This window comes from Buteo buteo, chromosome 20 (assembly GCF_964188355.1).
Source record: "Buteo buteo chromosome 20, bButBut1.hap1.1, whole genome shotgun sequence".
Lineage (NCBI taxonomy): Eukaryota > Metazoa > Chordata > Aves > Accipitriformes > Accipitridae > Buteo > Buteo buteo.
The window spans coordinates 24,136,895-24,150,769 of NC_134190.1; the positions used below are offsets into that span (position 1 = coordinate 24,136,895).

At 37.6% G+C, this 13,875-nt stretch overlaps 1 protein-coding gene across 1 annotated transcript in view; it reads left to right on the forward strand.

Moving 5' to 3' along the window:
- RETREG1 (reticulophagy regulator 1) overlaps nucleotides 1-13,875 on the forward strand; it is a 69,889-nt gene that overhangs the window by 16,544 nt on the left and 39,470 nt on the right. Inside the window, exon 3 of the mRNA XM_075052388.1 lies at nucleotides 808-838. Coding sequence (XP_074908489.1) covers nucleotides 808-838 — 31 coding nt within the window. The remainder of the gene's footprint in view (nucleotides 1-807; nucleotides 839-13,875) is intronic.

Consider the following 13,875-nt stretch of genomic DNA (forward strand, 5'->3'; position numbering starts at 1 on the left):
TAAGCTCTGTGTTATAGAAATCGCCACTAATGTTGAATACCTCGCTAGTTGGAAGGTAGTGATTTACATAAATTCTCTCTTAGCTGTAATTACTAATATATTTGTATTGACCAAATCCAAGGTGTACCAATATTGACCAAGCTCAGAGTGTAAAAATACAATCCTGTCTTCATTTGTGTTTCACTCCCGTTTCTATGTGATTATTTAACCATTCATCATAGAGATGAGGCTAGCTAGATCTGTGTTTCCCAGCTTACAGGATGATTATTTTACTACAGTTAACTTTTTTTATTTTACTATTGCCTTTGATGGCCTTGTACACAGAGTTCAAGAGCAATCCGGTTCTTGAAGTAATACTGTACAAATCTTGTAGTAGTGACTTGAAATCAATGAAGTGCCACTCCAAAACACAAGAAAAAATTCTTCCCAGTGTAACACTTCTGTGTAGCTACTTCACACTCCCAGCCAACCACTAGATGGCAAGACTATTACAGATTCGTAAGGAATGTAGAAAGTGGTTGTCAGTTTGTAGATGTAAAGTGTGAGTCATGTTGGTTATCTTCTCCTTCCATGTGAAAATGTAGCAATATAAAATACTGATTTTTTACATTTTTAACTGATATGTTAAGTTTACAGAAAACAATTCAAGAACTGTTACTCTGAGTTATTATATCCTTCCTGTTTTGACTGTTACAGAGACTTCCTTATTCATTTTGCCCAAAATTTGAACATTCCTTATGAATAAAGAAAAAAAAAATGTTTCTGTTTTAGTGCATCGTGTTTCATCTTACATTCTCGCTATTGCAGGTGCGCAGCTTTGGAGGACCATCACTGGGAGGTAGGTATATTATTTTTAATACATTGGTTAATTAATATCTTCTTTTTTATAGTTAGTCTGGAATTTAAAAAATGGTCTAATTTCCCTCTAATTAAAATAGAACAGAATTATTTTGATCTTAGCATCTTTTCTAGGTTTATTACTGTTTGTTCATCAGTTTTAGTTTTTAATAACTGTGTAGAAAGTGTATTTTTTCTGATAGGAGTTATATTAAAGTATACAGTAAAATATCAAAATACTTTTAGAAATGCTTTTTCTTACAGTAGGCTTATCATGCTTTGAGTTTTCTGGGAGTTGGCGTTTTCTTTGAAGTTGGTTATTAGGGTATAATACTGGTCATTATACCAGTGCTGTCTAGAAGTAGGTAAGCTTGCTGGGGTTTCCCTTTATCTCTGTAGTAGCCAACACAAGTAATTGATCATTATAATTTCAAATAAATATTAGTTGATATCCATAGGAGTAGAAATTAATCAATAATTGTGAAGTCTGTTGACTTGCCATTGGGCTGTCTCAATCCACAGGCAAATGTTTATATCATGTTGTTAGGGTAGAGCAAATTAATTGATTTAATTGGTTTGCAGTATAAACAATATCTCTAAATGGTTTACAGACAATCCATTTTCAGAATAAAAGTTTGTATATTGAAGGCATTATTCTTCTAAACAGACCACCAAGAATTACTGTGTATATGACATCATTTGAAAGCATATCCATTAGTACGCTATTGTATTACACCCTGACACTGAAGAAACAGTAATGCAAAGTTGAAAAGGGAAGATTCAGGGTTTTGTTTTCTGCCTAGATATACGTACCAATATCATGCAGTTACAGAAAGCAGTTTAGATGTGCAGTCGCTCCTAAACTTCTAGAGGTATGAAATATCTTCAGGCTTTCTTACACACCTGAAGTGGAGGTATATGGAACTGATGACAGGTTAGTTTATGAATGGAGCAGCGTAAAATGGTTCTTTTACCATAGCTAGTGCTACTGTGTGTATCTGTGTAGACCAGCAGCACTTCAAAGATTTTAACTGAGAAGCCATTGTTGTGGCACAATAGTTTAGCGTGATTTGTGTGTTGTTCTTTCCTGATCTTCTTTGTGAGAGAAATGTACATAAAACTTACTCTCTTTTGGGGTTTTGACACCTGAATTTACCTGTCTGTTTATGTTTGAGAAGAGGAAGGCAAAAAAAATCAAATTGCTCATAGAGTGGAAGGAAACATAGGTTAACTGCCTTTTGTTTCCATGAAAAATAATTCTGCAGTCTGAGACAATGTTTTTCTCTCACTTCCCACTTCATTGAGTCCCAAAACCAGAACAGTTAATTTTCATGAAAAGACTGTAAATAGTACTTTAAATATCTTGGGTTCAGGTTTTCAGGTGTTCAGAATCTTGGACTTGACTCGCTGTTCTGTAGGAAGCGAATACAGAGAGTGGAAAAGAGAATTTGAAGGGCTCACCATAGCCTATGCCATTGGGTAATACAATAGAAGCGTTGTATGTCTCTGTGCAAAATAATTTGCAATGGTAAGAACACAAGGTCAATCTGTATTATTTGCCGCCCCTGCCAAGCTGTTCTAGGTGGACCCTCCATCAATTTGTCTCATTGCTTTTGTTCTTAAAAAGCTTCTGCTATTCGCAGCATCCTGTAGCACAGATATCCACAGCTGAACTATGTGTTTTGTGAACATGGCCTTGTGTTTGTTTATTGCTATATAATAGTTTCTTAATCCCTTTCTATCTTTTTTTGTGTTGGAAGAAATAGTGAGCAATCACTCTCTATTTCCAACAAGCTGTGACTTTATAAACCACTATCCTGTCCGGTTCAGTTCATGACTACTTAATTGTTCCTAAAATAGAAGTTGTCTGTAGCTTTGATCTGTTCATCGTGCTTTTCTGCACTTTTCTTCCATTTCTGTTGTCCTTTTTGTTGGGGGGGTGAGAAGGGGGGCAGAATTAGAAATAGGTTCAGCATTCAGGGAGATCCTTGGATTATACATTGGCATAGGACTACACATTGTCATAAGCGTGCCCTCTCTTCTTCTCAAGATAAATCCCAATGCTTGATTGGCTTTTTTAACCTCTCCTGAGCTCTGAATTGATGTTATCATGGATATACAGTCATCTCAAGATAATGCTCCTGACTAGTAAAGGTCACCTTTAAAGCCCATGTGATTTTGAGATTATTTTTTTTCCTCTGTGAATCTCTTCACATTTCATCTGCCTTTTTGCAAGCAAATCACTTGATACTTGGTTAAAGTTCTGTAATTCCCTGCAGTCAGTCTCTGTCTTTACCAGAATAATTGCTTTCATATCCTATGACTTCTCAGTCTCCATAAGAGCATTTTATGAGAGACCTTGATGAAAGCCTTCTCAGAAATCCAGGTGAATTTTTGCAGATATCAGTGTTCATCTGCAAGCTGGTTGACTCTTTGAAAGCACAAAAGGGTTGTGATGTGATGTCCTTTACGGTATGCCATAGGACAGGCATGCACGTCCCTTATTAGATTTCCTGACAGTTTGCACAGAGCAGAGATGAGTCTTTACTGGTTTGCAGTTCTCTGGCTCTTACATACCTTCTCTAAAAATAGAAGTTGCTTTAGACACTTCACAGTCCTCTGGTGTTAAGGCAGCTTTAAGGGAGGTTGTTTAACATAAATGAAATTTCAACTGTTGCACCCTAGCTTTCACTTAGAACTTTTCTAAGTTCACATTAAGACTGCATTTGTTTGCATTGTGAGTGGGTGTTTGTTTCTTTTTCTTTTCCTTTTTTTGAACGCTAACATAAATGTATCTGTTGATTGTGTTGAAATTGGAAGAACTGCTGTAAGACATCAAGGCTGGGTGCGTGGTTGCTTTTCATTTTACTCAAGATTGGATATGAAAAACTGTTTTCATCTTACCTTATATAAGCATGCTGTGTCCAATGTATCCCCATACTGTCTGTTTACAAAAACTACTACACAGCAGAGAATCGCATGCTCTTAAATAACATACAGAGAAAAAATTTAGTAGATTTGTGGTACTTTGAATGAGAGGCAATGCCTATTCTAATAAATTAAATGTGTTCATGATCATTGTCTGGCATGATGGCCCACAGACACAAAACAACTGTGTCCATAGCACTTAACTGCTTTATAGTCAACGCAGAATGGCCCTGTGCAGGCTGGAAAGGATTCCTGGTCTGTGCCAACCTTGAAAATACCTTGGCTTGTTTGAGAAAGTGCTGGTTGGCATGTGCCAAAACTCTGCCAAGAGCTATTTTAATGGTTAACTGCATCAATGACCAATTCTAGTGCCGGACAGCACTGCCGCACACAGTTTAGTTTATCGAAACAGATACAGTCGGAAAGTAACAGATAATCTGAACAGACTCGTTTCCTGCCTTACCTTTGTGTTACGCAATTCTGGTTTCAAAAAATTAGTATCAATCAGTCACTATCACACTATGATGTTTCATAAATGGTGGCACAGGTTTATGATGATTTTAATAGCTAGATGGTATCGTTTGTACTATTATTTTTGCAAGTAAAGCTTGTGGTATCTGGAGGGTGAATGACTGATTATCACTGTTCTGAAACTTGCATTTTTTCAACATTCATGTGCATTGTGCATCCCGCCTGCTGCACATATACTTCAAGCGTCAGAGGTCGGAGTCCTCTGGTAAAGATAGTGTTTATTTATTGCACTTGCTTTTGGTTCTCCTTGATCTTTGCTGAGCATTGCTGACTAGTTAAAGCAAGCGTAGCCTCACTTCTTTTTCATTGCCATAACTCAAATGGAGAATGCTTGTTGTCTCCTATGTAACTGTGTCTGTGCTTTTATTTCTGCTGGAGTCATTTAGTACTATTTTAAATTAAAAATCTTCAAACTGAAGTAAGATGAGATCTCATCTTGAACCCTTCTCAGTGAAGCAGGCTCCTGTAGCACATTCTGTTTCTGAATCTGCTTCTGTTTCTGAGGAAATTCTCTACTTATATCTTGCCTTTTTAAAAAATGGATAACAACTGTTAAAGGAGCACTGCAAATCATCACTTGTTAAATTATTCTTTTTCTTTATAAAGCTGTTTTATTTCTTCCTCTCCTAGCAAGATTTCTTTGAAACCTGATGCTTCTCTAGTCAGTGCTAGTAGATGTATTAGAATATGCGCAGGAATTGTAGCACGCTTTCATTTCTTGAGGGGTCAAACTTAAGGAGGTCATATTAATAGCCATTCAAATTTATCCTTTTATAGCAAGCCTAAAAAAAAAAAAAATCAGTTGCAGCCTGAGAAGAGTCTAAGCAATAGCGCTTTAAAATGGCCATCAGAGAGTGACTGAAGAGAATAAGCCAGAAAGAAAGGAGTTAATGCTGTGAAAACTGGCAGCTCTGCATAGCTAGTTTTCAGGCCCCCCTATGCTTTATCATTTTTTTTTAAACAAATTAAAGCTTCTGATTTCTAGGAAGAGAATTGCCTGACCACAGATGGTGTTAAGCTCTCTACTGCACTAACAGCCGTATCAGCCGCACAGACTGCAGTAAGTGTGTAGTACTTACCCCATTATTATACATGGAACATTTTGGTTATCATTCTTTAGGCCATGAAAGTAAGTCTTGAAAGGGTTCTCCTGGCCCCATAGTTTGAAAGAAAGACTTTTTTTTCCCCAGAAGGGAGCTTTCCTCCCAGGTACACTTGCATGCTTTCTTCTGGTCCCAAGAGGGGGGGGGAAATACGAAAGCACAGCACCCTGAACACCATGTCTTATCCAGTGCTGCCCATTTGATCAGACCGATCAAGACTCAGACTTCTGTAAGAAGAAACAGGAACATTACAAGAAAAAAGGACACTTCTTGGTTGCAGCTTTTAACTGGCAGCTCTTTATTGAAGCATTTTAGGTCTTGATGTTGAAAACCATGGGTTAATATTGAAGCTCTCTGGAACCTCAGTAGTTAACCAACTGGGATACTTCTAAGATAATAGCCTTCATTGACAGGAGGTTACAAACAGATGCACAGAGGTTATTGCCCAAGCCCAGGACATTCCTGTTTCTTGCCACCCCCCTCCTCCAGTCCCTCCTTCATGGGTTCCTTTTATGAGAGTTAACTGTGGTGATACTTGTGGGCTCCCATCAAAGTTGCTGCCTGCTTCCAGGGGAGCGTTACTGCTTGGTACGGAACTACATCCATTACTGGGCCAGCAGGTGTTAAATCCCTGTTGTGACAGCTTCAAATTCAGGTCGTAACTTTCCAAGACATGAATTCATCTTTTGACCTACACAAATTCCACACTTGCATCAGTCCAGCTCATAGGCTGGTCATTGCATTGCAATGGTCATTGTGCTCTAAATAACAATGTTCTGTACTAGCACCATTCAGAGCTTGACAGACTTCACACAATGTGAGGTTATTGTTTTTTCCCAAGAAGAAGAAAAAAAATATCTTTTTAATCATAATTCTGTAATGCACTTGTGCAAAATTATTTCTAATATGTCACTGACAGCAATGGAAAAAACTTTTCATGTTATCACTAAAGATAATGAGACAATTCCCCCTTTCATCTAATTACCATGTTTCATTTATTATGTCTGAGGCTTTACATACCTCTGATTTGCATACGCTTCGCCTGCTGGGTTTGCTTAAGACAATCTGCAAGTCATTTGCCTAAACATTTCTGATGTCTTCTGCCTAGCCTTATTTTGTGATCAATGGAGAAAGAGTTGAAATACTTTGTGAGATTTATAGCATGATTCATCGTGTCCTAAATGAAATGTCTGTAGACTGGCCAGGTACATTGTGCCTTAGTGGTCACTTTTTGGTCCCCTTGAATATGTACAGTAAGCCTAAGGTGGTGAGATGAGTAAGAGCATTTACAACCCTTGTGTCATTATTCCCTGTTGGTCTGAAGGCCTGTCTGTCTTAAGGATGCCATTGACTGGTGCTCATGGTTACAATAAGAAGCTGACTCTTGCAGCGACATGCTGGAATACCATTCCACAGCAGTAACAACTGCAGGGCTCGACAAACAAGCATGGGGACTAGGTTTACTTCTGTCTCTTTGTGTACGCAAGCAGTTTGTCCGAGATGAATCTCCGGCACAGTATGATTGTATATTCACATCACTCGTGAGACCTTGAGGGTATGCTGCTTAATCGTATCTCAAAAAACAATATTCTGTCCTTCAGGGTGTTGCGAAGAGATCTCTTTGCAGATGGGCAGGTTAGGAAATCAGAGGTCTTTTTCCATTAGGAAATCCAAACAGATTCAAGGTTGTAACGGAAGCGTTTCTGTTTTATGCTTCTAAATTCATTTCCTTGATGTTGCAGATAGGAACAAAGCTAATGTAAGCCAAGGGCAGTCATGTGGGCCAGTCAGTACCGAAAGAAGGGACTATCAGTATCGGTTTCTGTTGCGCAGTCCCTTAGTCTTGGTTTGGTCATCCAGGCGAGATCCGTTCTTCACATGGCTGTACACAACTGCATGAAATCTGGTAACAGACTGAAGAAAATCTTCCTGTGGACGTACAGGAAGGCAGAAGGCAGAATATAGTCTAATAGATAAATACATTAAAATTGGCTTCAGAGTGCAAATATTTCCTTCTTCAGTTGTTTCAATATAATCTGAAGGCATCTAGTGTACTCAAAAGACTTCTACTCCTGGTATTTTGTGATGTTTGATGGTCTGTTCATTTCAGCTCATATATTCATAGGAGTTTGTGCTGGAGTATATGTATATTGCTGAATAACATACCTCAAATAATTATGCTTAAAAATATTATTCTCCAAATGTTCTTAATATGAAAAAGTGGTTGCAGTCCTGCAGAAGGTGGATGCATACATGTGGAACTGTAGTCTTAGCAAACGGAAGCTGAGTTTTATTTGCAGTTTAAACCTATATTTTATTTATTCAGTAGCTACTGTACGGTTCAAATATCAAATTGTAATTATCCTTTGTTTTATATAATGCATTGTCACAGCTGAGTTAGCTAGCAATATGCACGGTGGGTTTTTTTCCAAATCACAAAGGCACACTATCTATAAATGCTCAAACTTCCCTGCAGATTGCAGAAAGAATTATCTATATTGCAAAAACTTCTTAATACTAACATCTTTTGGTTTATGTTGCATTACTTTATTCCTGCTTTCTGGCTAGTTATTTCCAAATTGTTAGCTCACTTCTCAGGTAATATGCTTTTCAGGATTTGTTTTTATATTTGATAAAATAAAAAACAACAAAACAATAAAACAATGCTGAACAATAAAATCAGCATTCTGGTAAAATTTTGTGTGTTCATTTTCTTACAGGAACAAATAATAATAATACTTCACTAGAAAGGCTGCAACTTTAGCAAAAGTGTCACACTTCAAGTCTGAAGATCGTTTAATACAATTTTTTACACACTTATCCTGGGGTCTTGGTTGGTTGGTTCTTTCTTGTTTAAGGGCAGGGGAAACAAAGGAGGTGGCACAGCCTTTGTAGGTGTTATGTATCCCACTGGTAGAAATAGTTGGTTTGTTTGGCTTGGTTTTTTTCTTATATTTGACAGAAATAATGTGTGCTGCATATAACCAATTTCTTCTCTCATAGAGTGGTTTGTGAACTTTTGAAGTCAGGCCTACTATCTGTGGTTCTCTAGTAATTTGGTTAGAACATGATTCTGCCTTAGCCATCACAAGACATTTTCCTCTCTTCCTCATCTCTAGGAGCTCAACTCGCCTTTCATTGTAGAGGGTGCATGGAAGAGATGAGGTGAAAATGTTGGAATTCTCCAGTGTCTACTGCTACCAAATAAATATTGCATACCTCTTTCTGTAAGCCTTGTTTGCCTTCTGTCCCTATTAGCTAAGAATAAAGGTTAAGCATTATCATGGCTGCAAGAAAAGAGTAACTTCTGAGGAAGTAAGGGCAGAAACAAAGGACAGCAGATTTTTACTGGGGCTGCTTTAACTTTTTTTGACAAGGATATATTCCATCAACCCAATTTAATATTTGATGAGTCGTGAGTTATGTTTTCAGAAACTTTTATCATTCATGTTTGAGTATCTGTATTGCTCCTGGCATGATGCTCAAACCGAGGTCTTATCAGCATCAAGTAAAAGCGATGACTTGTGCTGTATAGCATAAATGTTTTGTAAATGCATGCCAGGCATAGATTTTTTTTTTCTAAGACTATTGCAAATAACTCAAGTAGCTTATATTCTGTTGGGAAATTCTCCTTTTTTGCTGCACTGCTTGTTTAGTAAGTTCTTTCCCATTTGGGGTTCATGCATTTGGCCTGTCAAATATGGTACACCTCAGATGAGTTTGGCTGGTTGATTTGTTTCATGCCATTTTCCAGTTTGAGCTCCTCTTCCAACACTGCTTCTGTCCTCTACAGCGCCTGCCGCTCTCCCAGGGTATTGCCACTCACTCATCTGAAGGATTAGTGGGCATACTGAATGAAAATGCTACGGACATATCAATCTCCTAACAAGATGCTTCTAATACCTGCCCTTTGGTATGGCTTTTCAATTAAACGTGAAGTTATCTCATGGGGATTGCATATAAGCTGTATTTTTGCAGTTTGCTTTTAAGTGTCATACAGGAAATTTTCAAAAACATTGCGGCAGCTGAGATGTATGCTTCCATCTTTTCTTTAGGAGGGGCTATATACTTTTTAAAAGAAATATGCCTTCTTTTTTACTTATTTGGATACTGAGTAACCACCGTTGACTGCTTTAACAGCTTGTCAGCTGTGTTAGTCAGTATCTCTCCAAGTATCCAAGTGAGAGCAGTTGATCTGAAATTGCTTGGATAGCCCTATTTTTTCTAGTTTTAGCTTCATAAACCATAATTCCTTGAGAAATGTATTACTCTCTTCATTTGTCCCACAATCCTGTCCCTCCATCTAACCCATTGACTAGTTGTAGTCAAAATTCTCAAGAATTATTTTAAACTTTTTATTCTATTTAAAGAGCTCTGAAAGATTTCCATATTGTATATTTTGGTTTTGCAGAACTGAGATACTAGGGAGTCATTCAGAAGATTGCTGTTGTTTACCTCTGGGAAATTTTTCTTCTTCTGATAACAAAAGTGGGTTTATACAAATATTTAATTAAAATTTCAAGATGCAGAAGAACAGCTCACATAGTCTGATTTGACAGTTGTTTTTTGGTCTCGCTAATCTGTCACAGACAGGAGATTTCAGTAATCATTTCTAAGCATATTGTTTGAAAGCTTTTTTTTTTTTTTTTTTTTTTTTTTTTATAGCGTTCTGTTTGTATATTCTCAGGGATAAACAAATTCCCTGAATAAGTCAGAAGGAGTAATTTCATGGAACAACTTCAGGAGATTTCATGTGGAGGCTTCTAAAAATACTTATACCTAGCATTACAGTTGGACTCGATGATCTTAAAGGTCTTTTATAACCTAAATGATTCTGTGATTTTGCCAGTTTGCCTCCATGTTGGAAAAAAGGTCATCTGGGCACCAGCACAGTGAGATGTGTATTTTTACTATACGTCAATAAACTAGGTTTGAAAAACTTTTATTCAAGTGAAGCCAATACGTCTATGATTAAACGTGTGAAATAAATACCTGACATAAGTGCAGTCTTTGCAAACTGCAGGGTATGCTGCATCCTGTGCAAAAGTGACTCAGTAATTAATTTCCTTTGTTACTCACTGGTAAAAATTAACTGTTACACTCAGTTGAAAAATGATAGCTCCATAATAATGGGAGGATGGAAATACAGCCTTTGTTCGTCATTTTTTATTTAAACATAGAGCAGTTTTTCTTCAGCAGTTTCCAACATATAGTAAAGCCAGCTCTATTCTGTGATTAATTAATTTTTTGAAGTATGGAGCTGCAGTCACTACAGCAGTTCAATTATTCATGAGAGTTTTGCTTCTGGATCCTCTGTGTCAAAAATGCAGTTCTATTAAAGGTGTCTGTGAGCAGAGCCAGGTGGATTTGTACGTTGTGAACAACCTAAGAACTGCTAATTCCAAGCTGACCCAGTTCTGATAGCTCTGTGTCATGCTCGCTGGCATGTCACGTAATACCCGTATTATCATCACTGGGGAAAAAAATGCAACCTCCCCGCTGCTGCCTACCATCATCCAGGCTGTCTCACATCTTTTTTATTGCTGTGGTTATTGTAACGATCAAATGTTTCTTTTGATCACAGTATTAACTAAACATTAAGTACAAGATACATAGAACTGCAGGTGTTTTGGTCTTTTTAGTTCAGCTTGTTTCCAGCACTAAGAAAACAAAACAACTCCTGGAAGCTGCTGGGAGTTGAAAGGAAAGTGATAAAGCAAATACAGAAAATTCCAGCGAGGAGGTGAGTGGAGAAACGAACCAGAGATTCAGAAAGAGAAAATAGCAAAAATGCTTGGTGTTAGTCTGGAGCTCTCCCATGCCACTGGTCCCCTTCTCAGCTTTGCACTATCTCTCAATAACAAGTTCTTAGATCTACTCTTCCGTCTGAGACAAGAGCAAGCGTGGCAGGTGCTGCATTTGAATTTGCTGATTTGTACAGTGCAGTTGCATGCCGTTGGCCAAGTTTTCCCAGCTTTCAGCACGGGGGTTTCAAGGTGTCCTTCACTTCTTAATATTTCCATGCTTCTTGCTGATATAGCAATATTAGCACCATTATTTTTCAGTAGCAGAGATAAAGTTTTAGAAGTCTAATTACAGGGAAAACAAAACATACTGTCTTCCATGTTGAGTTATGGGCCACACTTTGGACATACAATGAAAGCTACAAGCTTCTCTTAAAGTAGTTGTCTATCCCATCTTCGTGGGTTGATTTCTTAAGCCTGTGAACATCTCTATAGAAAAACTATATCTGGAAAACTGCAGAGGAATTGTGTTGGTACCATGCATCTCAGATCACTTTGTCTGTCTTCAGGGACCCCTCTTGAAGCAAGCAATTAATCCTTGCTTGTTGTGGGGTGCAAGACCCCCACAGAGTATCCTATGAATTAAAAGGGACAATATTTGGGTACCTCCTGAATCTAAGAAAATGTTGTTCTCTGACCACTTTTCAGCAGATCAGCTTTCTCGTGCTAACCATGTATCGCTGTCAGTTCTGAGTATTACTGCACTTTCAGTATAAAGCCCTTGCTTTGTTTCTTTTTTTGACTTGTTTATATTTACAAAGTGTTTATTATAAATAACATGCTTCAGAGGCAGGGTGTAGAAGGGTATACTCTTATCTTGGCTGCCAGCCTAAATAGCGTTATAAGAAAACCTGTCCAAGGATTTGATTGACAGGCATTTCCTCAATAAGAAAGTGAAACTTGGAATAAAGTGTATGTGGGGAAAAGTGGTAAAGACCCCTCATATCCTGGATAAACGTCCTTCCAGTTGAAGGATCCAAAAGATTTGGTTGTACTCTTACAAAATGTCAGCCAAAAAGTAATGTTCATTCTTAGACAGGTGTGTTTCAACTCACATGTTGAACTTAGGCTCAAATTATGAACTGCCTCTTGAAGGGTAGCAAAAGCCTTCCTACCCAGCTCAGACAGGGAAAGGCGAAGACTTGGATGCAGCTGCATCATTCTGAACAGAAGAGCTCGTCACTCCTTGCCTCTGTCAGCCCTCACCCTGTATATTTATCCCTAATCCATAAAGACTTTTGAACAAGTTCGGTGTTCTGGGATTTTTTAATTTATGGAGGGAATCCATGTCAAATGTCTGGCAATTTGTAGCTGTGACTATGCAGAAGTAGCTGCCTATCAGTACACTAACAACAACTAGGTTACTGGTTGGAGTGCAATCTTTAATTCCTTATTTTCAAGTGGAGGTACTGTATTCCAAGGCTTTGCAGACAGCACAAACTGGAAAAAGTCAGTTCCTTGTAGAGAACATCCTTTTTTTAGGGCAACTCACAGAGTTAGCAAGGCTATCTTCTAGTTAAAAGATTTCAAAGAGCTTAGGCAGACTTAGTAAAACATCTAGACACGTAGACCGTAGCTGCATATTGTTGTATCTTCAACTGGTTGACAAGAAGTAGTACTTTTTTAGAATAGCAAGGTACCAAGCCCTGTTAAACAGAACAGAAAACTGACATACAGTCAAAACATCCTTTTTGTAACTCTTTGTAGGGTTATACCATAAAATAAATTTAACTGCTGCCTAGTCCAGGAGCAGCCTGTTTGATTGCCACAGAGCTGTTGGGTATGTTTGCCTGCCTCAGAGATTTATTCTGCTTACAAATGTAATGTTCATATTTTCACCTTTTGTATGTATTTTAAGATGTTCTTTATTATATAATTAGGTGGGTTGCATCAGGTTATTAGTAATGCCCAAACCAGCAGAATATCGTTGCAACAAGTACCAGACAGAACATGAGTAGAGGAAGACTGCACTTCTGATCAGTGTGGAACTTTGAACAGAATGACAGACCTCAAATTCCTCATCAGGAGACAAGTTTGCAAAACTGACCTTTTTAAAGGGTAGAGAGTAAATTTAAGTGCAAAGATTAATGTTAAAATGGTCATGTGTCCTATTGCCTATGTTTATTCCATTGCACATGTAACATTTTCACCATGGGTATTTTTATTCTATTCTTACCGCTTTCCATTTTAACAGTTGAACAACTGTGAGAGATAACTTACAATCCTGAAGTCATTTGACTTGTCATCTTAAAGGGTATTTATAAACTATAGCATTCAGGGAGCCCCCAGTGTTACTTTAAATAGAGAGACTGCTTTTAGGATTAAGAAAAAAAAACGGACTGTTTCATTTTGGAATAGCTTTTCTTAAACACAAGTCAAATCATATTTGGTAAAAAAAACTCCATAAAAACAGGTAGCAAACTTAACCATATACTGTATTTTCATATTATCACTAAAGACTGGATGAAATGCAAATGGTATGGCATATGCCAAACCCAAAAATGTGAAAAAGATGTTTTTCTCCTGCAAGTACAAATAGCTTTCTTCCCCTTTTAATATTGGTCTGTATTATTTGTTTCTTGTAGGCAGAAATGCTGCTTTTGTTATTTTATTATTTTGAGGAGAAGAATAGGGTTTGTTCCACATGAAAACGTTACTGAATCAAATACCCA